Genomic DNA, 22,690 nt, shown 5'->3' with positions numbered 1-22,690 from the left:
CAGCAGAGCCCAGGAAGGGACCCCAAGTATCTTTTGGGAACCATCCCTTCCCCATGGCAGGTATTTGGGCTCAACCAAGCTCATGATGAAAGTGAAAGAGGAGAGTGAAAAAGTTGGCTTAAAGCTCAACATTCAGAAAACAAAGATCATGGCATCTGGTCCCATCACTTTATGGCAAATAGATGGAGAAACAGTGGAAACAGTGGCAGACTTTATTTTGGGGGGCTTCAAAATCACTGCAGATGGTGACTGCAGCCATGAATTAAAAAGACGCTTACTCCTTGGAAGAAAAGTTATGACCAACCTAGATAGCATATTAAAAAGCAGAGACATTGCTTTGCCAAGAAAGTTCCGTCTAGTAAAGGCTATGGTTTTTCCAGTGGTCATGTGTCATGTGTGTTGGACTATAAACAGAGGTGAGCACCGAAGAATTGATGCTTTTGAACTGTGGTGTTGGAGAAGACTCTTGAGAGTCCCTTGGACTGCAAGGAGATCCAACCAGTTCATCATAAAGGAGATCAGTCCTGGGTGTTCACTGGAAGGAGTGATGTTGAAGCTGAAACTCCAATACTTTGACCACCTGATGGGAAGGGAAGAGCTGATTCATTTGAAAGGACCCTGATGCTGGGAAAGATTGAAGGCGAGAGGAGAAGGGGACGACAGAGGATGATGGCATCACCAACTCAATGGACATGAGTTTGAGTAAACTCCGGGAGTTGGTGATGGACAGGGAGGCCTGGCGTGCTGCAGTCCATGGGATCGCAAAGAGTCGGACACGACTGAGCGACTGAACTGAACTGATCTGAACCTAAGATCCCGGCGCAGGCTTGCCAGGGACGCTGTCCTGGCCACGCACTCCGCTGCCTGCGGCACGAGCGCCCCCGCCTGGAGGTGGAGGCTGCGCGCGGCGGCCCACCACCGAGCCGGCGGCGGCTAGAGAGGCCGGCTGGCCCCGGGCGCCGTCGCGGCGCGGCCGCAGGGAACGCGCGCGGGGCGGGCCCCGCGCCACCGATCTTGTAGCCATTTTAGGAGGAAACCCGGCTCGCTAGCCCGGGGCGAGGCTTCAATTTCGATAACTTTATTGGTGGCTTTTTCCGCAGAACAGCCATCGCACCATTGGTCCCGGGAGGAGGGAGAGCATCGTGGGAGGTGATTGGGGTGGGGGCTCCCCTGGACCGTGAGCGCGGGGGGTGCGGGGGAGTTCCCGAAAGGGGGTTTCTTGAGCAGCCGGCCTCTAGAGGGTTTGGGGGTTCCGGACGTTCTTGGAGGCCAGGGAGGAAGAGGTCCTCCAGTCGCGGCTTCCCTGGGGCGGGGATTCCCTCGCCTGGGTCCCCAGGCGCAGGGGCGGGGCCGGGGGCTCCCCTGACAAGACTGCCGGGGTGTCCCTTGCCCCATGCTGTTCCCTACGGCAGGTGGCCCCCGACTCGAGCTGCACCGCCATGGGAAACACCACCAGCGATCGAGTGGCCGGGGAGCGCCACGGCGCCAAGGCTGCGCGCGCCGAGGGCGCCGGCGGCCATGCTCCGGGTAAGGAACAGAAGATCATGGTGGGGAGCACGGACGACCCCAGCGTCTTCAGCCTGCCGGACTCCAAGGTGAGCGTCCCCACGCCCCCAGTTGGTGGCGGTCCTGCAGCAGGCTGGGTGTCAGGGCTCCTCCTCCCTCTTTTGCTTTTTTCTTACCACACTGACCCGAATTAAGGTTTTTAGAATTAAAGGTGTTTTTTTTTTTTTTTTTTCTCCTGGGGACGGAGATTCTGAGTGGTAATTCTTTTTGCGGTACTGCCTCAACATAGGATAGAGGCGGAGTTCTTGTTACTGGACTCCTCTGTTTGCCACATTTTTAGGATGAGGCCAACAAACCTCCCCACCCCCCCTCCCCCTTGGTTTTCTTGACCCGCACGGGTGCCCTCTTCTAGAGTATTGATGAATTTGTAGGTTGTGAAAAACTTCAGACTGTAGGTTACCTGAGTTGTGACCATAGGCGGCAGTTTCTCACATCTGCCCTAAGGTAGGCAGGTGACTTACTTTTCCCTGAACACTTCTACTTCTTTGTATTAGTCTCATTTTTGCCCTTCTAAGAGATCAGCACTTCAGATCCTCTTCCCCTTTGGCATGACTGTGAGCAGCAACCCTTTGCTTATATGAATACTTTTTCCTAGTCTTGGGGATCAGTAAAAGACATTGTTTGGTTGACTGCTGTTTTCATCTCATACTTTATAGTTGTTGTGGCTGAGGTGCTTTTTTTCACGTCCAGCTACTACTTAAGTGGGAGAGCAGATAATTTTAGGATTTCTTCACTTCCCGATAGTACTTCATAATATTACCAAGCTGAAAACGGACAGCCCACAGTTTCCTTGAAGACCTGGCTGTCAGTCTAGGACTTTCCGGAAAGTGGCAACTTGTGTTCACCCTGCAGAAAGGATAGATGGAGCTGACCGCAATGAAATTACATCCGAATGTTTGTAATCACTTTTAGAGCTGTCCGCATTAAATACATTAATTCTACCTGGTAGTCTGACTGGGATGAAGTAGAAAAATGGAGGGATTGAGGAGATTGGGGTGTGTTTGACGTTATCACTCATCCCTTGCCACACATCTGAGGTTTTATTCTACTTACTCTTGTAAATGTGTGTGTGTGTTAGTCATTCATTCATCTCCGACCCTTTGCAACCCCATGAACAGGCTCCTCTCTCCATGGGATTCTCCAGGCAAGAATACTGAAGTGGGTTGCCATTCCCTTTCCAGGGGATTTTCCCGATCCAGGGATTGAACCTGGGTCTCCTGAATTGCAGGCAGATTCTTTACCATCTGAGCCACCAGGGTAAATAGAAAGTAATTTTGCTGGGTTGATAACACATGAAATGTGGATTCTGTTTTATTTTCTTGGATCCCAATTGAAAACATAATCACAAAGAGAAGTGAAGGTGATTTCTTGGGGTTTCTTCTCTGTTCCTTTCTTCCTTCTTCCACTTCAGGACTTCCTCAACGCTTGGGCTGTCTCCCCAGCCATCTGAATTTACTTCTTCAAAGCTTTCTCAAGGTGATTGTATTTTTATCCATTTCCTACACTGATGACTCAGGATTTAAGTACTGTGTACTTGTCAAACTGTGACTGCAGTAATCGGTGTCCTGAATAAAAGCCAGGTTGCTCAATCTGAAATGGAGCCTATTTTGGATCTTTCTTTCCCTTTCCTCAGTCTTGCCATTTGTGAAATAAGATTGGTTCAAATAATTCCCAAGGTCATTTCCAAATCTAAGATTTTACAATTGCTCAGTTTATTCTATTTCTTTCCTCAGTGTTTCACTTAAACAGTTTTCAATTGTAATTCTAATTGTTTTGCCTCTTTTCCTGATGATTTTGCTGAGTATTTAACTTGGAGTAAACAATCTTTCTGCTTGTCAGCTGCACTGATGCCTACCACAGAAATGTCATATCATACGTGGAAGGGCTTTCTTCCAAAGCTAGGCATATTAATAGTTTGTAGCTTTCGAATTCTAAAATAATAAAGCATATAAGTAAATGATAGAAACAGTGGCAGATGGGCCTGTATTGCTTCAAATGCCACCCTTCTTCAGTGGACTAGTTCAATGGTTTTCAGTCCTATTTGCACATTAGACTTAGCTGGGATTTATTTAAACATTTCATGGAAAATCTGAAACATTTGTCCATGTTTCAAAGTCAGGAGAACAGTGTAATGAATCCTATATAACTGTCATCCAGTTTAAACAAGGATCAAATCATGAATGAATTCATATCATCTATACCCCAATCCACTCTACCCCCACCAATTATTATTTTTTTTTTTTAAAGTATTTTTTTTATTGGAGTATAATTGCTTTACAATGTTAAGTTCGGCTGTACAACATATATCAGACATGTCTACATATATCCCAAGCCTCTGAAGCTTCCCCCTCCCTCATCCCATCCCTCTAGCCACCAATTATTTTTAAGCAAATCTCAGACCATCATATCAAATACTACTTTATCTGTAAGTATTTTAGGATGTATCTCTAATGATGAGATTTCTTTCTTTATTTTCAACATTAAATTTTAGTATTATTGTCTGGGAAGCTTCTTAAAAATAGATTCCCAGGTTCTATATCTGAATCAGAATCTGAGGCATATGTAATTGTTAGGAATGTAAAAATTTCTATAATTCTAATCCAGACTGTCAGACGAGTTCATTGCTTTGAGAAAATGGAGATCAAGTTTTTCTCTTAAGTCACTTCCTTATATAATGTGAAAGTTCCTTCAGTTCTCTTTGTTTACTAAGGATTATGTTGCTAGTAACGTCTCATACTGTAGTTTTGAGGAATATTCAGAGACAGTATGGAAGGTAGACTGCCCCAGCCATTTTGAAAGTAAAGTGCAAGTGAATAAACTAGTCTTTTTTTTTTAATCCCACATTATTTTATTTGGTATTAATAATATTTTGACTTGATACCATAAAGACTTATTTACCAAAGTCATTTAAGCCACTCTAAAGGGTGGGTCAACAAACTTTTTCTGTAAAGGGCCAGATAGTAAATATTTTAGACTTTGTGGCAGACCATACAGTCTCTGTCACTGATATTCAGTTCTGCCATTGCAGCATGAAAGCAGCTATAGAAAATAAGTGAATGAATGTGGCTATTTTCCAATAAAACTTTATTTATAAAAGCATCTGGCTCACTGGCCATAGTTTGCCAGTTTCTGTTATAAAGGATGGTAATGAAAAGAAACTTGACTAAGGAGTCAGTTTTCTTCTGCAATCCTACATACCTCATTTGATATTGGAACCACTTTTTTAAAGGAAACTGTGTTTTTGATCTGATGCTTCTTATAGCTCCACAATTTTCATCCCTACTCCTGAAAATTACTAGTATAAGCCTGGCATAGATAAATAAGTAAGATTTCATAACTGTTTCTCAAAATTTAGGAAACCAATGATCTGATTTTTATATATTTAATGTCTTTTTATAACCTATTAACTAAAGAGGAGATTATGAATTATTTAAGAATTTTAGTATCTCTAATTTCTATTACAACTGATAGTTGAGATGCTTATATATACATATGAAAATTACATAGCTTAGGACTTCCTTGGGGGTCCAGTGATTAAAACTCTGTGCTTCCGCTGCAGGGGTGAGGGTTCGAATCCTTGGTTGGGGAACTAAGATCCTGCATGCTGCATGGCACAGCAAAAGAAAAAAAATAGATGACTAACTTAATTATTTTTTGTAGAATCATGCTTTATTTTCATATTTTTTCTCTTAAGAGAGAAGCATGTCATGATTGTCTGCCTATGAGTTAATCTGGTAACAGGAAGTAAGGTTTTTTGTTTGTTTGTATTTTAAGGGAAATCCTAAGGCTCTGAAAGGATGAGTGATTCATGCAGACTCAGAAATTAGGCTATGATTTGGGCAGACTTTGAGCATAAGCCATTTGACCATTTGGGTCCTAGATGAGTTTCTTTTCTATAGTTTTGTTCAAAATTTGATGTAGTTGCTCATTTCAAGGCTTATTAATCCTTATCAGAAATGTAGCACCCCTCTCTGCCCTAAGGAGGAGAGTGACCTTTTCAAAATTCCAGGGTCACAATTTAGGGATGACCTAATCCTTCTTACAGCTCCCTGGGGACAAAGAGTTTGTATCATGGCAGCAGGATTTGGAGGACTCCGTAAAGCCCACACAGCAGGCCCGGCCCACTGTTATCCGCTGGTCTGAAGGAGGCAAGGAGGTCTTCATCTCTGGGTCCTTCAACAATTGGAGCACCAAGATTCCACTGATTAAGAGGTGAAGACAAGTGTCTTGGTTGAGTCTACTGGGTCCAGTAGTAGAGACCCAATTTCCTTTCTCAGGAGAGAGACTTGGCTAGACTACTCCTCTCCACCTGCTAGGGACTCTCTCTAGAACATTTTTTGTGACCAGTAACTATATCTGTGACATTTTTTTTAACCTTATAGTGAGTCAGAGATGTTGTACCACTTAGAATGTCATTGCCTCAGAGGGACTTGTAACAGTTTTGTAGGTATGTTCTTTAGGATTGTGTTAATAGAAGTCTTTCTGTGCTTGTGGGAAGTCTCCCGTAACTGCCTGAGTCCAGTTGCCCTGACTTCTGCACTAAACAAAACACACTGTAAAGTTCTAGGTAGTAATGTTATTTGTTGCTTGCAGAGCAACAGTGAATTATGTAACTGACTATGGCCCTTTGTATGTAGGTAATTTGCTAGAAAATGCTCACCAAAATGTAGAAAGAGTACCTTGAGGCACTTCTTATTCTGAACCTACTTGCTATCTTTTTTACACTCCTGAGGGATCTGTTCTGCTGAAGCAAAATAGTTGTACTAAGGTGAAACATTCTGGGGGATTAATATCTTTATTGTTCTTTTCCAGATATTAGTTACAAATTAAAGTTATTAGGAAGGCTAGCAAATACATGCTCAAGTGGATGTAGAAAAAGGAGAGTGGGTTTATAAATTATTTTTTTACTCCAGGGGGTGCAATCACTTAGGAATGTGGGAGATCACTGGTATGATACTGTGATTGCCTCATGGCTTTTACTTTATCTTCTGTCTTGTAATAAGAATTTAGTCTGTTTAACTTTCTGTTTTCTTCTGTAGCCATAATGACTTTGTTGCCATCCTGGACCTCCCTGAGGGAGAGCACCAGTACAAGTTTTTTGTGGATGGACAGTGGGTTCATGATCCATCAGAGGTAAGACCTTGACCTCCGAGGGTAACCACTGGCTTAACAGTCTCCTTTTAGCTATCATTCCCTCTGGGTGTCAAATATCATTGCTGTTGGATTTCCCTGTTGATAAAAGATGGTGGTGCCAAGTATAATCCCTTCTAAAAAGAGGAGAGTTGAATGGACGAGATGCATTTGAAATGGGGATTCATGAATTTTTTTTTTTTTTCCATTCACTGTTTCAGCCTGTGGTTACCAGTCAGCTTGGCACAATTAACAATTTGATCCATGTCAAGAAATCTGATTTTGAGGTGTTTGATGCTTTAAAGCTAGATTCAATGGAAAGCTCAGAGACATCTTGTCGAGGTAATTTTGTAGTATTTGCTCTTTCTTGATCTTTCCTTTCTTATAATGCATGTTTCTTCCCAAGAGTGGTTTTTGTTTCTTTCATTTTCGACTTAGGAACCTTCCAAATTCTGTGTATATGTTTCTCCTATAAACATTTAGGTCATATTCTCTGAGAATGAAATCTGTGTAATGTATTTTATTTCACAGTAAGTGAAAGTAAATATATTTGATCTACATTAAATTTACATTGTAACCCAAAACACACATCACACAAACCAGTAACATGTCTTGCACTATAATGTTTGCCTTTATTACATGTGAAGTACTTTATTTTCTACTTTATTCTTCTTTTTATAAATGACTAATGTGCTGTGATCTATAGTTTAAGAAGCTATTTCTAATAATATTTCAGTTTTTTCATTGACCTTTGACAGTATCAACTAGCAGGGGCTACTTATGTCTCCTTTGCCTTGTTTAGCTGCCTCAACTTAATCCTGCCAGACTGATAGCTTAGTTGGCAGTTGTATATTTAATAGGCCCTACATATATGGCAATCTTTGGGGAAAAGAGTTATAAAAACCTCAAATTTCTTTTGTGTATATGTTAACTGAAATTTTTAAAGTTTTGGGTTAAAAAAAAAAATCCTCGATAGAGGAAAAGACCTATATCCTTTCGTTTCTCCCAGTATTTTTTCCAAGGCCTTCATCTCTACTTAAATTGGCTATAACACCAGAAAAGTGATTTGCTGTCCACATTCACAGTTACCAGTTTGGTTACTTTACGGTAAAGACTGTGAATGTCTAAAGAACTCTGTTCCCAGTAAGCAAACTTCTCCCTTGTGAGTTCAAAACCTGCCTCTGCTACTAACTAGCTTTCCCATTATGGGTGAATCCTTCAACATTTTTAGTTTTCAAAGTTTCTTATCAGTAAAATCAAAGGCTTAAACTCTCAGCTGAGGAGACACAGTGCCGGAAGTGAGACCTTAGAATCTCAGGACACAAGGGTAGCTTATGCAGAATAATTTCTAAGAGAATAATCAATAGTATAATAATTGCTTAGAAAAATTACAGATATTGTTTTCATTACATAAGGTCAGAAAGTAGGCTGGATATTGTTCTTAACTGGTGGGGCAGAGATTAAAAAGAGATTTAAAAAATACCAAATTAAATATCAAGGTGACTATGACTAAATTTTTGCATTATATGATTCTAACAAAGCAACCAGTGAATAATAGACATATAATCATAATTATATATAGAGAAGACTAGCATACTGTTGATATTCCTCCTTTCCTTCTTTCACCCAATTTCCTGATCCTCTGAGGAAAGGTTTAGAATACATTTTATTAGTAATCTTGAGTTTTAATCTGCACTCTGTGACCATCTTGCCATGTATGTGACTTTAGCTAAATGACTTTACCATTTTTTTTTTTAATGAAAAGGGAAGAAACACTGTTCTGTGTACTTACCAAGAGTATTTTTGTAGTTCATGTGACAAAATAACAGAGTACTTTGAAAAGTGTCAAGTTGTATATGTTTTTAAGATATTGTTTAATATAACAGTATTTTTGCTACTTTTCTTTTGCCCCACATATAATTGAATTCTGAGTTCTTATGTTGAACTGGTTTAAAAATCCTTCTTACTAGGAACCGTAAAAAATATTAAGCAAAAAATCATAGTTCTTCTCCTTTTTGTGTATTTTTGTTCTTATCTGCATATACTTTTCCCATTTTTTAAAGATTTAATTTCACATGCCATAAAATTCACTCTTTTAAGGTGTACAATTAGATAATTTTTAGTGTATTCACAGAGTTGTGCAACCATTATCATTATCTAATTCCAGACCATTTTAATCACCCCCAAACGAAACTCCATTCCCATTAGCAGTTACTTCGCAGTCCTTGCTTCTCGCCACCTCTGGCATCCCTAAATTACTTTGTGTCTCTATGGATTTTCCTCTTTTGGACATTTCGTATAAATGGGATTATACACTTTGTGGTCTTTTGTGTCTGGCTTCTTTAACTTAGCATAACGTTTTGAGGGCTCATCCATGTTTTAATATGTATAAGTACTTCATTCCTTACAACTGAATTAAATTCCATTGTATGGGTATACCATTTTGTTGATCCAGTCATTTAGCTGATGGACACTTGGACTGTTTCCACTTTTTGTATGTTACAAGTGATGATGTTATAAACATTTATGTTCAAGTTCTTTTGTGGACGTCTGTTTTCATTTATCTTGGGTAAGTGGCCCAGGAATATAAATGCAGGTCATATGGTAACTTTGCTTAACTTCTGGAGGAACTGCTGTTTTCCAGAGTGGCTTCACCATTTTACATTCCAACCAGCAATGGGAACAGCACAGAGGTTCTCGTTTCTCCACAGCATCGCCAATAATTATTATTGTCTGTCTTTTTTTATTATAGCCGAATTAATGAGTGTGATGTGGTATCTTATCATGGTTTTAAGTTGTATTTCCCTAATGATTACTACATTGTTAGTCATTTTTCCTCGTTATTACACTCATTGTAGTATCAGTAGTCCTAGAATTTATAACCTTTATTGTTGCTTGAGTGGGAAGAAGAAAAATCTAATATTTTCATGTTGTTTAATAGTTTTTAAGCCATTGTCACATCTGTTGTCTCATTTGATTCCTATAAAAACACTGTGAAATAGGGCAGAAATTGTTGTTTTCATTTTATGAATGAAGAAACTGACTATAGTAGAGAGATTTGTCCCAAGTCATACAGTTGATAAATGGAGTAGCTCTCCCCTGAACCTACATCCTTATCTCTTCCCCTATCCTCCAATCGTGTTGCCATGTTGAAGAACCTCATGGTTTATGTTCAGGATGACCCAGACTTTTTCTTTGCCTTATAGTTGTAGACCCAACAAGTCACAAGTTTATGATTCCTGACTTCTACCATATTTAATATTACCCACCATGTATTGACAGTTTTTTCATGCATCTTTACTAGCTGTCCAACTTGCCTTTATATTTGAATCAATATCTTCCAGACCTTTCCAGCTCACCCCCAGGGCCTTATGGTCAAGAAATGTATGTGTTTCGATCAGAGGAGAGATTTAAATCCCCACCCATCCTGCCTCCTCACCTTCTCCAAGTTATTCTTAACAAGGACACTAACATATCTGTGAGTATTCTAAAAATATTGCTGGGGCATCTGAGGGTTACTAGAATCATTTGAGCCAAAGTCTAGTAATCTTAGAGGTTGGGATTATTACAGAGGTCTGTTGAATATGAATCATGTATGTATCAGTAGCATTACAGGTTCCTTTTTCCAGGGCTGAGTTGTGACTTTTCCAAGTACTGATATCAAAATTCATAGTTTTCTTCTGGTCCTAATGTATCAGCTCAGAGCTATGGATTGCTAGAAACAGTTTCTAAGACTTTTATTCCAACATAAGAAGTATTTATCATTTGGCGATATCCAAAAGAAGCATATTTTGCATATAATTTATATTTCTAGTCAATTCACTTGATTCCCACTAAGATTATTTTTGCCTCTTAACACAAACCTTCCATATGTGTTATGGGTAAGGTCTATTAAAAAGAGGATGAAATAGGTACTGAAGCTTAGAGTTTCTGCCCGGGACTCAGAATTTTTGTGATTTTTCTGTGATGAGAATATATTATTGATGTATACTAGAATAAGTGAATTATTTAAAAGAAATAATACCTTCTAGTTTTGAGTTTCTCAACAGTTCCAAAGATCTTTGAGGAAGAATAAACTGTTTGGTTTAAGACTGTACATTTAACCCCATTTAGTCTTTTTTTTTTTAAACAGTGTGACCCAGCCTTGCTCCCCGAGCCCAATCATGTCATGCTGAACCATCTCTATGCATTGTCCATTAAGGTAAGTGGTGGGCCTGCTTTTTCACATAGCTCCCAGAAACAGGAGGGCAAGAGTTGAACACATGTTCTCTAGTGGTTTGCTGAAGCTGGCAGTAATGGTCCAATTATAGGAGAAGAACTTTCTTTTTTTTAACCAAAGGGTGAGTTTGTTTATTCTAAATCTTAGTCTTGATATCTGAGTTCTGGCTAGCTGAATTGCCCTGTGATTAAATGGACTTTTTTGTTTCTTGGTTTCTTTCTGGGTAGCTATAACCTTTGCACCACTTACTTAATTAAGTGTGAGTTCATAGTAAGTACTAGGATTTCATTTGCAGAAAAAGCAAGTTTACTTTCCAGTTCAAAGAATGTTTAAATCTGATATTAAAACCTCCGGTTTTTAAAGGTGCACATGACCTGCTTTCAGGTGCCTGAGTCATATATACCCCAGTGCTTGCATCTTTCCTATATACTACTTAAAGGAGAAATGTGACCAGACTTGCCCTGTGCACCGCCAACCCTGCCCCTACCCCCACCCCGCCACTCCCCAGCTCTTAGAATGCTTCTTGGTTTCTTAGAATGCTTCTTGATTTCTCTGCTGCTTTAGATTCTGGATTGAAAATATCTGTTCAGTCCTGTAATGTCTTTGTGGTCTGGCTATTGAGATATTTTATATAGTTCTGTAGTTACCAAACTAAGCTGAGCATCAACAGAATTACTTGGGGGAAGTTTGTGAAAATAACAGATTCAGAAGCCCTATCCCCAGGGATTCTGAATAAGTGCATCTAGGATGGGCCTCACTAATTTTTTTAAGTTGCTTATGTTTCTTAGATATGCAGCCAGATTAGGGAAATCACTGATACAGCTGTCTGTAACAGATTATGAGGTACTTATAAACATATATTATTGAATTTAATTTTCCTAATAAGCTTGTGAGATTAAGTATTATTTTTAACTCCTGTTTTAGAGATAAAGAAACTAAGGCTCAGAGAAGGTCACATTGCCAGTTAGGACCACAGAGAGGACTGAGGTCCTGTCCTCCCATCGTCATTCCATGTTCTTTCCTAGAGATTATGGTGCTGGTTTTTCGAAGTAGGTCTTTTTGTCACCTGCTCCTCATTTCTACCAAACTCTTTCTGGAGTTAAATTTTTTACCTGCCTGGCTTCTGTCATGTTTAGGCTGTGATCTGTATACTGTGGTCACAGAATGTCAATCTGGTAAGTATTCATTGTGGATGATACCTATCCCTGGTTCTCTCAAGATTGTTTAAGCTGTTTGGAATTGCTTCATTGGATGGAGTGTCTTTCCAAGGAGGATTTTAGGGTCTACTTTGTTCAAGGATAGAAGATGATTGCTGAGTCCCCTCTTGATCAGTGAGGATGTTTTTTAAGTCCAACCCCAGATACTCAATGGAAATTAGACCTGTTTTGGGGTTTGGAAATGGTTTTTCAAAAGGATCACTGCTGTTTCTTCTCATTGCTTTTACGACTTCCTTCTAGAAACGGATGTCACAATATTTCTTTTTTTCCGTGATAATTTTAAGCCGAATATTTGAATTTGAGGTGGAAAAGGAAGTGAGGTAGAACACTAATATTTCTTTAGCACCTATTTTCTGTCAGATTCTGTGTCGGATATTTTCATCTAATCATTGGAGCCATCTTAATGGTTGGTATTATCCTTTTTAATGAAGAAAAAAGACTTGGAGACAGGAGTCGGATACAGCTTAGCAACTGAACAACAACAACAAAGTAATTACTCAAGGTCACAGAGTGTAACAGTAGGTGTCAGGATCAAAACAAATTGATTTGACTCCCAAACCACCTTTTTTTGATAATATCAAAGTGACTCTGTTTAAAGTGAGCAACTGTGAGGGATAAATGGCTGGGAACAGCTGTCTCCATCCTCAACTAATGAATTAACTGCATGTGTTTATTTCCCTTGCAGGACAGTGTGATGGTCCTTAGTGCAACCCATCGCTACAAGAAGAAGTATGTCACTACTCTTCTGTACAAGCCCATCTGAGGGATCCCTTCCTGCCTCCCAGGATTCAGGAGAAGCATCTCCCTTGCCTTTCTGGACTGGACCAGTCTTAGCTGGGACTGGAAGGCTGATTTGCTTTGAGGCTAATATGTGTGTTTCAGTGCCTCTGAGTAGGATGCTCTGCTTTTGCATTTGATTGCAGATGAGAGCTTTATGAGTTTATGGAATTTATTTTAACACAATATATATATATATACATATGAAGGGAAAGTTAATGGAAGCCTCCTAGCTAGATGTATTCTCCCTGCCTATGGGAACTCACCAAGACTTGTTTGGGAGAGCTTCAGGAAGAGCCATTACAGGAATCTTTTTTCCTAACATGAATGAAGAACACACTTTCAGGATCCTTGTTGGGTGGGGATTCTATCACTGCTACTACCTTGGCTCTCCAAGGAATGGACTTGTGCCAGACTGCTGCCCTACTTACAGCTGCCTCCTTGCAGGAGCAGCTTTTCTTGCATGGGTTCTCTGTATTCCCAGAGAATGTGGCACAATCTGTGCTTTTTAAAATGATACCAGATGGCCCATAAGAACCCTTTTCCCTTTCATTTCACATTCTTGCTTTGTTAGCCTCCTTCAAATCCTATACCTGACCCTTCCCTAGCACAGAACTTGGTGGGTAAGTGACCCCTTTCAAAGGCTTTGTGAGACCTGACCCACCTCATAGACTAGGGCTGCCAGGATGTCTCCTTTTTAAGCCAGCACAGGCCCATGACACTTTGTTACCACTTACTTTAACTTCTACTGAAGAAACTCTGGCGTAGTATGACATGAAAGGCAGAATGCGGAAGGTCTCCTTTCTTGTTCTGGTTTGGTGCCACGGTTAAGGCTGTATTGGCACATTCCCATGCTTTTTCCCACCTGGTTTGGCCCTGCTTCCATGTTTTCTTTCACAGAGCAGACAGCTTTGAAGGTGAGAGTAAAACTAGTGAAAACTTTCATGTCTTTTGTCCTTGGAAGATTTTTATGTGCCTATATTTTTCTTTTCTCCAAAAAATGCCCTTTCATTGGTCTAAAGAGACTGCTTTTGGAGAACTTCAAGCTTTTGATAAATAGCTCACTATATTTTCTTCTCTAGTCTAGCCCTCTACAATCATACATTAATGAGGCTGACTCTGTGTACATCATTACAGTAAACATTGTTCTAGATACAGGCCCATTCAGGCTCATTTTGTGCACCTAAAAGTTTCCTTCAACTTAACGATTCATTACGCCAAGAAGCAAGAAATTACCCTTGGTAGTCTCAGCAATGAAAAGTATTGCTTTCATGTGCTAAATGCTAACAGTCATCTTGTTCTTCTGTATCTTTTCCCAAAAAGTGTTTGATGATGAAGAGGGGTCAGTGATTTCCATTTGTGGAGTAAAACGTTTCTATTCAATCCACTCTTGAGATTGAGAGATAAGATATTTTTCCCTAAGTTTCTGTGGCTCTTACATTACAAATAAATGCAAGCCAAACATTCAGTACTGAAGGAGGCCAGATTTGATGCTTGAGAGACTCCTTGAGATGAGCCCAGTCCCACTGAAAGGGTACCCACATGTCAATTAGCTACCTCCTCTCTTTCCCATGTAAACTTGATGACATAGTTGTCTTTGGGTATGTAGAACTCTTAGATCATCTGTGTGAGCAGTATGGTATGGGATTGTTGTCTTGCTGAGAATGTAAATTACTAAGTGCTTTGGTGGTTAATTGCTGAGAGTAAATACTGCTTTAGTCACTCGAGGCCACTCTACAGCAAAATGCTTTTGTGGAGAACGTTTTATGGTTCTAGTCACTTTTAGAATGGTGTGCCATTCTAAAATTCTGTTAGAATCAACTGTCAGGATCTATACTGTCTTCAGTTATACTAGAATTTTGTATTTTTCTAATACCCAGTAAACAAGTGAATCACTTAGGATTTAAAAATCTTGCTTGCTACATGGAAGATTTTGTTGTACTTATATGTCTTCTCAACGGTATTATCATGTAATCATCCATGTGTTCATGTATTAAAATTTCTATTCTGCACAGATATATCATTAGCGTGGGGTAGGAAAAGAGATTCCTCCCAGTTTTCTCAGATGCTTCTATGAAATGAATAGGTCTGTCTTCAGCAACAGCAGGTTTTGGTGTTGGTGACCTTCCAATCTTTCTAATCTGGAAATGTGCAGAAGGTGTCAGTTTTCCAAATTCTGAGGTAATCAATCTTTCAGCCAGATATGAAATTGGAGCCTACCAGCAGTTTTGGAAAGGGACAAATAAGAGGAATTGGATGGACTTACGCAGCCCTGTCCCTTCTCTGTGCTGTTGATAACATCCCATGGCCTTGATAATTCCTATCATACTGTCCTCAGTCTGTCTCCAAGAAACTGTTCTAGAAGGCTGAAAGGGAAGGAGGAAAGTACCCCAAAGTACAGCTCACTCATTCTTTTATATTGGTTAAAAGGATAGTTTATTTTCTGCAGAAGAATTTGACAGAGTTTGAAAATGAATAAAGAGTAAAAAATTGGGGTTTTTTTTTGTTTGTTTGGTTGGTTGGTTAGCTTTTGCCTATAAGAGTTTCACAGACTTAAAAAATAAGAATGTAACTCTTTGAGGAGGCTGACTATTAAAGAGCTTATCATGGTATAGGAGTTGTGGGAAGCAGAGTAACTGAGCTGAGGAGTGATACTAGGAAAATTAAGGCTTAAGTAACCCAGAACTAGAAATATCCTTTTAAAAATTAAATCAGACACATCCTGGTGTCTTTGGATCTCATTGTATAGAATTTACCATATAAAAAAATCTTCCCTTTGTCTCTTGTTTCTGTTTTCTACACTTTCTTCTATATTGTGCTTTAACTTCATGTGTCAGGCAAACTTTACAAGGGTCTAAAGTCAAACGTTACCTAAAGCAAATACTAGTCATCTTGTTAAGGAAGATGTGTCATGGAAGGAAGAACATCTGTGTCAGGATTATTAGCTTGCTTTAAGATTAGAGTTGAATGGGATTTAATCACTAGGCAAAACCCCTGAAGGGTATCTGGCCTCAAGAGTGTTGGCTTTAAAAGAAAACAATGCTTATATATGGTAGAGAAAGCCTATAAAAGAATTCAAGAGAAGTTTCTGACAGGATCCTATAAACCCAGGCCCAGTCACTTCACTCTGATTATTTCTAGTCTCTTGTGCCTAATGGATCTGAGATAAAAAATTTTTGAAAAGTGTTGGTACTCCGTGTATGCTGCTAAAATGAAGTTAAGTTGAGAAAGAAGTTTTACCTCTAGACTGGGCTTATATTAATCTGGGTATAAATGAAGGAGACATATTAACGACAGACTCCCCTGCTTTTAATTGGGGAAATAGGGCTTTTAAATTTTTGACCTCAACTAAAAGTTATATGCAATAGTCTATGTTTGTGTATGTTTGCAATATGTTCTATTCTCAGAGATCTCTAAATCTTCATGTTCTAGTGATTGGGGCATAGACTTAAGAGCAGATTCACCATTGGTTCCTGTGTTATTCTGACTCATTCTTAAAGCTGAGTCCTTGCTGTCTTTTACTAGGAACTGCTGACTCTAGTTACCCATGGGATGGAGGACCTGGGAGGGATAGGAGTTAGGGTCTTTTAAAACTCTGTATCTAGGCATTTGTCTTTCCTTAAGCATCGATCACAATTGGAGGTTGAAGGGCTCTCATTTCTACAGTGAACTGGAACTTTCAGAGTAAAAAGGCCAAATCTTTAAAAATTATAAGAAAAAAGAAGCAGAGGAAAAGGCTCTAAGAGTCTGTTACTTACGAAATACGGTTCTTGGCAATGGAATCCCTCCAGGATTCAAATTTGGGCTTTGTCTTGATTTGCTTTACTCAGTTGTGCTTTGAATTGAATAAATTATTTAAAAGTTAAATTTTGTATTAGTTCCAACATGAGTGGAGTTGAATTTTATGTAGCACAGTGCTTTTGCAATATGATTGGTGTGAAATACTGAATACTCTGTGGATTTTGTAGTCAGGTTAAATGACTGAGGAGTACCTACCCTAAGTATTATGTACTGATCATCTAACTTCTTTTCTGTTCCCATCTACAGAACACCTACCCAGGTTGTGGTTTTAGAGCAGCCAAAGCTCACTAATGTTGATTAGTCCTAATCTCCACACTGGGCCTCATATGTGAAACTTGCTTAAATTTTGGTAAATTTTAGAATGTTGGTTGTTACTTCACCATAGCACTTTGAATGAATACAGCTCTGTTATAAAGGGGGAATAAGACTATAATTTGAAGGGAATTAAATATGTCAGTCCTCCTTTAAATGGTGCTTTTTGTAATCTTTAGTGCTGAGGGACAAAGCTGCTTTTCAATATTTCACAAAGGAGTGGCTTACAAGAATGGATTTTAAAGCTTTTCTCCAAATGTAATTTGTCACTGGATTCTGACATGTCTGAAAATTATGTGATGTAACACATACTGAAATGTGAGTTTTTTCCCCCATAAAACTGTTGAATAAAAGTATTATACAGCAATAATATTTGAGTTCTTCATCAATTACTGATTTTACCATCAAGATGTATCTGTCCAGGTAGCCTCAGGACCTGAAGAATGTAAGTTGCCACATGGATATTTTTAAATAAAGAGAAATGTATCGGGATGGGGAATACGTGTAAATCTATGGCTGATTCATATCAATGTATGACAAGACCCACTGAAATGTTGTGAAGTAATTAGCCTCCAACTAATAAAAAATTAAAAAAAAAAAAAAAAAAAGAGAAATGTAGTAGGTATATGGGACACATGATATCATTCCTCTTCTTTTTGACCCAGGCTATGCCAACATTAACTAGAGGAATGCAAACGCTGATTTGATTTTTAGCACTTTCTGTAAACTGCACACTTGGCTGTCATCCTGTCCTGGATTAGCCTAATGGTTTTCATCCCTGGCCACACATTAACATTACCTGTACAGATTCTATAAAAATACTGATGCCAGTCTCCTACTTTGATTTTTGTTTAGTCGCTATGTCGGGTCTGACTGTCTTGTGGCCCCACGGACTGCAGCCCACTAGGCTCCTCTGTTCATGGGATTTCCTAGGCAAGAAAAATGGAGTGGGTTGCCATTTCCTTCTCCAGGGGGACTCAGGGACCAAACTTTTGTCTCCTGCATTGGCAGGCAGGTTCTTTATCACTGAGGCACCGGAAAAAAGTGAAAATGTTAGTCGCTCAGTCATGTCCGACTCTTTGTGACCCTATGGACATAGACCGCCAGGTTCATCTATTCATGGAATTCTCCAGCCAAGAATACTGGAGTGGGTAGCCAGTCCCTTCTCCAGGGGATCTTCCCAACCCAGTGATCAAACCCAGGTCCCCTGCACTGCAGGCAGATTCTTCACTGTCTGAGCCACGAGGGAAGCCCCCAGGAAGCCCCCAAACTCCAATTAAATGAAAATCTCTCCCATGGGGTCCATGTATCTATATTTGTTAAGCTCTCCAGATGATTCTAACATATATTCAGAGGTGACCATTATCCTGGAACTTCCCTACTTATTCTTTCTCTGTCAGATATGTACTTATATGTGAAAGCAGGTTATATACTTCATTCTGACAGCAATCACTTCTCTCAGATGGCTTTGCCCAGGGCCATGGTTATAATATCCATTTTATTTTCCATCCCTTTATTTCATGGTGTTTTTATGTAGCTAGCATCTGGACTTTTCTTCAAAGAACACAATCAGGCTATTCTGTATTTGCTGCTCTGAAGTCACCTGAGTTAAATTTCCTCAAAAGAAAGAGGGGCATGACCTGGTGGGAGTGACTAGAGGGTGAGAACAGAGGGTTGGCGAAGCGGAGATGTACAAGGACAGGTAATGAAGAACCGTGAGAGTAGAAATGGACCAAAACAGTTACCCCCAAACCTCAACAATAAGTCAGGAGACTGCATGCAGACCACAGGTAGAGAGTGGGGGGTGTAACGGGGACTCAGCCTCTAGCAGAACAGTCTCCTAAACATGGACCTTGGTCACTGAACAACAAAATGGCACCAGAATTCTATCAAGGCTCAAACTTTCATTGACGTGTTTTCTAAAGCATTTCCTTCTGGCCCAGTTGATTTGGAGTTTTTTGTTATATCCCTTCCAAACTCCTCTCCTCCCCTGCATCAATAATTCCCCATGACAGGTGGTTTGGAGACCTTGTGAGTCTCTCCGTGGCCCTACTTGGTCACCATTCAGCAGCGCATATGGAGATCTCGAGTACTACCTCCCTTTCTCTAATCCATCCCCTGGCTTCAGGGCACTTACATTGGAGATGAACTTCTCTGTTAGAATTCTTCAGGCACTCAAGTCGTACTCTGAAGAAGACTCTGTCTTGAGAGTATTCTCTTCATTGACTTTCTAGGGAGGAGGGCAAGGTTCTCTGTCAGAAGGTCCACATGCAATAAGATATTTTAAAACAAAAATGGGTTTTCGCCAAATTCTCAGCTACTCTAGAATTGACTTCCCTTGACTACAGCTTCCAAAGCCCTCCTGCTAATGATAGCTTGTGATGAGAATATCAGGTGAGAATTCTGAACACCTGAAAGAGCCACAAAGATTACTGCAGACCGGTATACCTGGATCTTGGGGGTAAAAATCTTAACTCCCAGCCGACTGATCCTCAAAACTCTGACTACAGACCTAACTTAGTTCTTGTTTTCAGGGATATTTGTCATCGATTACAAGTTCTGGGTCACGATTACACGTTAGGTGTTGGGATTGGGTAGTGGAATGGGTGTTGCATTCAACCGGATCTCAGAAACTATTTCTCGGGGGTCAGGGAACAGACTGGGGATATTTTGAATGTTTGGAGTCTTTTGTTGTATCCACAAATGGAAACATGAAGATGGTATTTCTCTTTCTCTCCCAGTTGGCAGAGCTGGCAACTGGAGGTAGTCTGGGAGAGTGACCTAGAGTTAGGAAATCTGCAGAGAGTAAAGGAATCCAGGGATCTACCTGATCAACAGCCAGTCTGAACACAGAATGGATTCTGAGAGTGGCGTCTTGTTTTTAGATTAACAGGGAACTGTGGCTGCAACCAGGACTGAATGAACTAACATCCAAGAAGGGAAGTAGAACCATCCAAGGCAAACTGAAATCACTAGCCATCTTACTCCCTGTATCTGTTTGCTGATGCTGGGCGTGCGCTGAGGACTGAGCTTTTCCCAGGCAGAAGGTATCTGATGGGGATGAAGTGAAACCAATAAAGCCGTTAGTGGTATGTGGTGATGGAGGGATGAGTTGAAAACTTGAATGGCATCAATGCACAGCTATTTTTCTCTAAAGGACACTTACTGAAGTCTGGACTGCATAGGAGGCTTTAGAGCTACCATAAGAGCTCATCAAAAGCAGAGCAAAATCTCCCCAAACTCCTGGTTCTGTGGTAATAAAACCAGCTAGAGAAAAGGAATTTGTTGGAAGCACATGGTCCCAAGACATTTGTCAAGTATTGGACTAATGTGGGGTAGGACACAAAAGAACTATTCTAAAAATTCTTGAAAGGCCAAGTGGTTTCCAAATAACTGCATTCCAAAACAAAACTCAAGAATACCTATAGGAGGGCTTCCCTGGTGTTCTGGTGGTTAAGCATCTGCCTTCCAATGTAGGGGACACAGGGGTCCAGGAAGATTCCACATGCCATGGAACAACTAAGCCTCTGAGCCACAACTACTCAGCCCATGTGCCACAACTACTGAAGCCCACACACCTAGAGCCTGTGCTCTGCAACAAGAGAAGCCGCTGCAATGAGAAGCCTGTGCACTGCAACAAAGAGTAGCCCCTCTCACCACAACTAGAGAAAGCCTGTGTGCAGCAATGAAGACCCAGTCAGAGACACACAAATAAATCTTTTTTAAAAAAACACCTATAGGAATACAAAAATATCCAGCACATAAATAGTCACAATTTTGACATCCAATAAAAAATTACCAGACTTTTATTTCTGGTCAAAATAGAATAACAGGGACTAGATTTATCCTCCCATCAAAAACAACCAAAGACGCAGACAAAATATATTAAATAATGACTTTTAGACATTAAAAACCAAGCAACAAAGGACTTTAATCCCTGAAATACAGGAAATGAAATTAGGCTGAATACTTTAAGAATTGCCGAGGCTGGATACTTTGAGAATTTCCAGTTTGGTAAGTCTGCAAAGACCAACAACACAGAATGCACAGGGTAGAATACCACAGAGAAGAAAGCTGCACAGAGATAGAGTTTAATAGATCAAAGGCTAATCTCTTCCAGAAACACTCTCATAGACACATAGAAATAATGTTTTGCTACTTATTTGAGCATCCTATTTGGGCAAGTCAAGTTGACACATAAAATAAAACTTCACAACAGAATAATGCGGTTAAATCTCAAAAACACTAAGCTGAGCAAGAGAAGCCAACAGAAAAGAGTACACACCATATTATCCAGAAATCAGGTCAATGATGATCTAAGGATGGAGTTATTAATGGTAGGGATAGGAGACAGAGAAGGCAATGGCACCCCACTCCACTACTCTTGCCTGGAGAATCCCATGGATGGAGGAGCCTGGTGGGCTACAGTCCATGGGGTCCAAGAGTGGGACACGACTGAGCAACTTCACTTTCACTTTTCACTTTCATGCATTGGAGAAGGAAATGGCAACCCACTCCAGTATTCTTGCCTGGAGAATCCCAGGGATGGAGGAGCCTGGTGGGCTGCCGTCTATGGGGTCACACAGAGTTGGACACAACTGAAGTGACTTAGCAGCAGCAGCAGCAGCAGCAGCAGGGATAGGAGAGAGGAAGAGATTACAAAAGAGCAGGAGGAAACAATGGGGGATGCTGGTTATGTTCATTAGTGAGGCTTCACAGGTATATATATATCACAGGTACATATCCCTGGGTCAGGAAGATCCACTGGAGGAGGAAATGGCAACCCACTCCAGTACTCTTGTTGGAAGAACCCCATGGACAGAGAAGTCTGTCGAGGTACAGTCTATAGGGTCGCAAACAGTCAAAAGCAATTGAACGACAGGCCACCATACATATATATACAAACATATGTGTGTATATATATGGAAAGATCAAGTGTGCACTTCAAATATGTTTAGTTATTATACGTCAATTATACCCCAGTAAATTAAAAAAAAATGTTAAGAAGTAAAAAATGGTGAAATACATATGTTTTTAGAAAACAAAAGCTGAGGAAACACAGCATTAGCAAAGGATATTACAAATATACTAAAAGTACTTTTTATGAAAGAATGAAAATAATCCTAGTTAGAAACACGGCAATTCAGAATGGAATAAGAATAATGAAAATGGTAGATGTGTGAGCAAAAATATTTAATGACTTCAGGAATTTACAATAGTTTGTCAAGAGTAAAGCAAAAGTAAAATTTGGTAAAGGGAGTTATAGTTTTCCAAGAATCCTAGAAGTATTGTGAAAGTAATCATTTGTATAAAAATATACTAAATCATAAATGTTGCATGTTGATATTTCTAAGGTAAAATCTCAAAGAATGGTAAAGCAAGTTAATAGGAGAAAACATAATAACATAAAATATTTGTCTAATCAAAAAGAAAGCAAAGAAGGAGGGTAAAGTGGAACATAAAACATATGGTTTGGTGGTTTCTTTTTAAACCTTGATTGTGTTACAGCAACTTGTGTGCAAATCATGGCTTCAGGCCATTAAAAAAATATGGTAAACGTAAAAACCAAGTAATAAAGAGGTGGACATATATCCAGTTATAATAGTAATTATATTAAATTTCAATGAACTAAAAGATTAGAATTGCCAGACTAGGTAAGAAAAAAATC

The 22,690-nt window shown here is 39.8% G+C and overlaps 1 protein-coding gene across 2 annotated transcripts; it reads left to right on the top strand.

The window, feature by feature from the left end:
* The first annotated feature begins 989 nt into the window (after nucleotides 1-989).
* Nucleotides 990-17,521, top strand: PRKAB2 (protein kinase AMP-activated non-catalytic subunit beta 2). 2 transcript variants are annotated; one of them, XM_043459045.1, is made up of 8 exons: nucleotides 990-1,149; nucleotides 1,413-1,595; nucleotides 5,612-5,778; nucleotides 6,606-6,699; nucleotides 6,918-7,038; nucleotides 10,041-10,174; nucleotides 10,829-10,897; nucleotides 12,818-17,521. In XM_043459045.1, exons 2-8 carry the CDS (start codon nucleotides 1,440-1,442, stop codon nucleotides 12,893-12,895), a joined length of 819 nt encoding a protein of 272 aa, XP_043314980.1. In that variant the 5' UTR covers nucleotides 990-1,149; nucleotides 1,413-1,439; the 3' UTR covers nucleotides 12,896-17,521. The 2 variants fall into 2 exon arrangements, with proteins under 2 accessions (XP_043314980.1, XP_043314988.1); XM_043459053.1 differs by lacking the exon at nucleotides 5,612-5,778.
* Nucleotides 17,522-22,690: the final 5,169 nt, after the last annotated feature.

Source organism: Cervus canadensis, chromosome 2 (genome assembly GCF_019320065.1).
Source record: "Cervus canadensis isolate Bull #8, Minnesota chromosome 2, ASM1932006v1, whole genome shotgun sequence".
Lineage (NCBI taxonomy): Eukaryota > Metazoa > Chordata > Mammalia > Artiodactyla > Cervidae > Cervus > Cervus canadensis.
This window is presented reverse-complemented; position numbering and strand designations above follow the sequence as displayed.

Excerpts from the sequence above, each read along its gene's own strand:
- PRKAB2 (XM_043459045.1), top strand. The coding sequence starts at position 1,440 with ATGGGAAACACCACCAGCGATCGAGTGGCCGGGGAGCGCCACGGCGCC. Across the intron at positions 1,596-5,611 it reads TCAGCCTGCCGGACTCCAAG|CTCCCTGGGGACAAAGAGTT; the intron begins GTGAGCGTCCCC and ends TCCTTCTTACAG. Across the intron at positions 7,039-10,040 it reads CTCAGAGACATCTTGTCGAG|ACCTTTCCAGCTCACCCCCA; the intron begins GTAATTTTGTAG and ends AATATCTTCCAG.